This window comes from Adiantum capillus-veneris, chromosome 1 (assembly GCF_014529385.1).
Source record: "Adiantum capillus-veneris isolate H3 chromosome 1, ASM1452938v2, whole genome shotgun sequence".
NCBI lineage: Eukaryota > Viridiplantae > Streptophyta > Polypodiopsida > Polypodiales > Pteridaceae > Adiantum > Adiantum capillus-veneris.
Window position 1 is genome coordinate 34,487,465 of NC_140931.1, and position 5,356 is coordinate 34,492,820.

Sequence of the window (5,356 nt, forward strand, 5' to 3'; positions counted from 1 at the left end):
CACTTAAAAATCATTGATTAGGCATTTTAGGTGAGAGATTAGTGTGTGCAAGTGACAAAGTTGCATATATAGTGCAATTTTTGGCATGCTGATCTTGTGATTTGCTACTGTTGAACTTATGTTTTATGTTTTAGTGATTGCTCAAGTGATTGTGATGCCAAATATTGGCTTACTTTCCACACACTTAGAGCTCCATTATACAGAGCTTAGTATATTTCTAGTTCTTTGCTAGTCTTCAATTTTACAGTCTGAAGTGGCTCTCATGGTTTGAACTCAGTCCGTCTTCCGCTCTCTCGCTCTCTCTCTCTCTCTCTCTCTCTCTCTCTCAGAGAGCTACATAAAATCTCTCTCAAAAAACAAAGAGAAGAGGAGAGCACTAAAAGCTCATTGAAGGCTTCATAAAGAATACCCACTTACAAAACCATAATTTAACAAAAAAGAAGGCATGCTAAGCGATGAATGGATCCCATGTATCATACAAGCAAGAAAATTTGTTTTGTTTGATGTATATACACATCAATGGGATACAATTGCAAAGAGAGTGAGTCCTCCTGTAGATGCTCAAAAACCTTCCAACCAGTCCCCAACAAGCCCTTCATTTACACCAGTCTCCTTCATGATTTTCCATAATTGATCTGCTTCAAGCATTATTCCTGCCGCTGCGTAAATATTTGATAGAATCACATATCCAGCTGGGTTTGTAGAGTTCAACTCCAGGACATGCTCGGCAATATGCCTGCCTTTTTCTGGATTGTTATGCAACCGGCATGCACTTAGAAAAGTCATCCATGTGGCAAATGTAGGAGCATATGGCAGGTTCTCAATAAGGGATTCAACCTCATCAAGCCTGCCAACACGGCAGAGCAGATCCACAATGCACCTACTATGTTCTTCAGAAGGTAGCATTTCACAGACTGCCACCATCAAATGGAAAAAGGTAACGCCTTCAGCAACAAGACCGGCATGGCTGCAAGCCGATAACAAACTAATGAAAGTGATAGCATCAGGCTTTAAGCCCAATTCTTTAAGCTTCGACAGAAGATTGAAAGCCTCTTCACCTTTACCTTGGCTAGCATATGCTGCTATCAATGATGACAATGATACGATATCGGTATCAGGCATTCTGGTGAATAAGTAAGATGCCTCATCAAGCTTCCCACACTTGGCATAGAAATTAATGAAGGCATTTCCAACCGTTAGGATGCTCTCACTTTCACTCTCCACAGTGAGAGAGTGCACCAATTGGCCATCCTCTAATGCTGTGAAGCTAGTAAGTGCATCAATTATACTGATGTATGTAATGTCAGTTGGGGACACTCCAGCTCCAAGCATTTGCAAGAAGAACCCAAGAGTCTCTCTCCTACAACCATTCTGTGCATGCGCCGCAATTACGGCAGTCCAAGATACAGCATCACAAGTACGTAAGGAGGTAAACACACGACGAGCATCCATAGGGCTTCCATGGTTCCCATACAAGGTAACCAGAGCATTGCAAATGACAACCTCTGACTCCAACTGCATGTCAACGATAAGGGTGTGCATTAACCTTCCATCGATCAATTTGCCATAATCAATGCATGCCTTTACCATATTCAACAAGGTAACCCTGTTAGACTGCACACCAGCTATATGCATCCTTTCAAATGCTTGAAAAGCCTTGTCAATCTGATTGCTTTGCACAAACAATTGAATTAACGACGTCCATGAGACAACATCCCTTCCCTGCATTCTCTCAAAAATATTGATAGCATCGGAGGGACTTCCACAAGTATCGTACAGCTTCAGCAGAGCATTCCATATGGCATTTGACTTGATTCCTACATCAAGGATGGCAATATGGATTAACGTTCCCTCTTTCCATGCTGTGAGGTTGGTACAAGCATCTAGTGCGCTAACAAAGGTCACATTGTTGGGCTTGACACAATAACGATTCATTTGTTGATAAAGCTCAAGGGCCTTTACACTGCATCCCTGGTTGATGTATGCCGAAATCATGGAATTCCAGGTTACCACATCAAGCTTACCCGTAGCATCAAAAACCCAACACGCAGCATCTATCATCCCACACTTACCATACATTGAAAGTAGAGCACATCCTAAGATTTCCAGCGACTCTAATCCCACCTTTACAAGCCAGATATGAATTAGCTCTCCTTCCATTGATAATTTTGGATCGGAACATGCATTTAAAACAGTGGCGTAAGTCACAATAGTTGGATTTGCACCTTCGGAGGTCATCTGCTCAAAAATTTTCAAAGCTTGCACGGCTTGTCCATAATGGATGTAAGTTGCGACCATCGTGGTCCATGTAATAACATCCCGATGTCCCATTGTCAAAAAAGTTTTAATAGCCATGTCCAAGCCTCCACATTTTCCAAACATGCTTATCAATGCATTTCCAACGATGAGGTCTGATTCAAAGCCCTTGTCCTTGATGACAGCATAAACACGCTCTCCCTTGGACAAGTCAGAGCACGCCTTCAGAATATTGAGGAAGGTGACTCTGGTGGGCACCACACAAAGCTTGTCCATCTCTTCAAACAAATGAAAGGCATGGTCACCATGATCACCTTGAGAACAAGCTAAAATCATTGTATTCCAGGATATGGTATCTTTCTGAGGCATTCTGTTGAAAATCCAGCGTGCATCATCTAGGCTTCCACACTTACAATAGACTCCAAGCAAATGATTCCCAATATAGATGCCCTGGTGTAAACTTGATTCATTCTCAACTATCCAAGAATGCACTTGCCTGGCTCTAGGAAGGGCTCCTACTGCACCACATTTCCGCAAGAGCTGGGCGTACACGGACCGATCCACATAGGCACAGTCATTTAACATAATGTTTGTGAGTGGCTCCAATCCTTACATGAACATTTTACATGGTTTTCTGCATGCAAGAACCAAGAAAGGAAGGCTGTTGCATGTGATGTTAATTCCTGCAGGAAGCCTTTGAATGGGTGAGTCCACATGAGAGGAAGAAGTTGAGCGGGGCATATGCCCTTTTGGCATGGCAAAAAAGAGAGCTTCCCTCCCTGCCGAGGAGGAGAAACTACAAGAACCGAAATTCTGTTGCCGATCGACCAGAGGGGATAGGGGTTTGCATGTCCAGCGCTCAGTGAAATTTTCCGAAGCTGCTGAATAGGCATGGAGACGATCCAAAAGACAAAAGAGTAGAGATGGAACCTGCTGGAGTGCGGAGCCTCCTCCATCCTGTTGCGCTCCTCTCTACCTCCAGGCTCCAAAGCTTAAGCACTCTCGATACCGAACTTCACTGCAACAATGACCATGAGTCGGAGTGGGTGCCACTTGCAGCCTTCAAACGGCTGTCCGGTGAATTGAAGTTGCCTTCAATTGTGAAGAAAGAGAATCTGTTTGATCCGTCCAGTTGCCCTTCAAAATCGAATTCAAATTTACAGTATTATGATATTTTTTTAGGGAAAATCACCAAATTACCCCTCTAATTTGTAGAAATTCTCAAAATATCTCCCATCTCTTAGTCTTACTTCGATATATGGTTCTCCTAATGGCTTCTAAAAAATTAAAAGCCATTAAATTTAAAATTAAAAAGTATTTTAATGGCTTCAAAATAATTAAAAAGTATTTTTAATTCAAAGATTTCCTCAACAACAACAAAAACAGTACGCTAGTCTATATCACATAGCAACGGACAATGACGAAGCATGTAAAATGCAACAGTATTAGTTGGGAAGGACGGATTGAGAGATACCCCTCCCCGGGGGTCTATGCACAAATATACAATTTACACTTTTATACAATTTCAATATACATCAAAGTTGCAGAAGCGTTTGCATTGGGGAGGAGCTCTCATCGCCCGACCAAGCATGGAGTTTAGGTCATGAGCCAGACTGCATCCAGAGGTACCTACTGATTAGTGCTACCCCTGAATGGGTGTTATAAATGAAAGCGTACTCAAGAAAAGTATAACATTGTGGAAGGTGAATATATGTGTGCACGGTATTGCTGGAAGAGAGAGAGAGTATAGTGGAGGATGAAATAGAGTGCACAGAGACGTGAGAGAATGACAACAGAGAGTCTTTAAATGCCACATCTAAATGAAACAGGCAACCATATATTAATGCAATGACAAAATCTGGGCATACCATAACATCAAAAGAAAGAGTTTATAACAAAATAATTACCAGAGCACCGGACCCTATGTAGGGATGGACCGGCCCATCCATCCACTTTCGCTCTACTACGGACAGAGAGAATTTCAATTCGCCAATAACGAGTCATAACACCTCCAACCTACCTGGGTTAGATATAAGTTGAGGCCGCTTCGCCTCCCTCCATGAACCCAAGCTCTGAAAGGATCCCAAGTACCAGTAGGTGGTAGGGTATCAATACCAACCATACCAGTTTAAGCGCCACGCCTCTTCGATGCCCATCACCGGGTGTTTAAGCAAAGCCAAGGCAAAATCTCGATGCGTTAGCCGTGTAGGTCATTCAACCCCCGACGCACTAATCATGTAGATGAGCCTAACAAAAAGAAAAATACCTATGCAACACCCCTGATCTAGCAAACCCTTTTATCTAAGGCTAAGCGATGTAGGTGATCCTAGTCTTGTAGGGACGCTACAATGAGAAACATAACACTTGAGTCCAATCACAATATCACTTTTCATATGCACAAACAATCTTTTCCAAGCATTTAGATTGTACAGGGTCTTTATCCTTACATGTTAAGCATAAACCATTCAGAGCACTTCATGATCTAATCCAAAAACCATAAACTATAATCCAATCACATCACACGGGTGAGCACTCCACCCAACTCGGATGAGGCACAACCAATCCTGCATAACCACTTTAGAATATAACATGGTTGTGAAAATTTCAGCAGCATAACCATATCCAAAAAAAAAAAACAAGAGCCACACCGGCTTCCACCGCAAAAACCACAACCACAATCCATGAGGGAATCTCAGCCCTTAAACACCAATCATATTCACAATGAACGGACTTCCACACTTGGAGTTTGACATATCCCCTACAGTCAATCGGAGTCCACACACATACGACTCTTAAGATATGAGCTTTTCATGCATAAAATAAGTCCGACCAGCAACTAAACATGATATAAAAATCCAATTTTGACATTTAACCATGCAAATTTGATGCATCATATCTGCACTTCGCCCCTCTAGCACATAGGGCTAGTTTTTTACCTAGAAAGGTGGAAAGCAATCATACCCATGCACATGAGGTATCCACATCAACCCATAAGGTTCCATACATCATATGAACATTCCATCACCATAAACATGATGCAAAACAACTTCGATCTTTATGTCAACCATAAACCTTAACTTCACACATATACAAAAAATAA

At 42.0% G+C, this 5,356-nt stretch overlaps 1 protein-coding gene across 1 annotated transcript; it reads right to left on the reverse strand.

Annotated features, from left to right (window-relative positions):
• Nucleotides 1–372: 372 nt before the first annotated feature.
• On the reverse strand, nucleotides 373–3,354 carry LOC147464535 (putative pentatricopeptide repeat-containing protein At3g47840). The gene has a single exon (XM_086515410.1). The coding sequence runs from the start codon at nucleotides 2,839–2,841 to the stop codon at nucleotides 562–564; it is 2,280 nt and encodes a 759-aa protein (XP_086371536.1). The 5' UTR covers nucleotides 2,842–3,354; the 3' UTR covers nucleotides 373–561.
• Nucleotides 3,355–5,356: the final 2,002 nt, after the last annotated feature.

What these genes read in the sequence shown, in the direction of transcription:
- LOC147464535 (XM_086515410.1), bottom strand. Translation starts at nt 2,841, where the DNA reads ATGTTAAATGACTGTGCCTATGTGGATCGGTCCGTGTACGCCCAGCTC.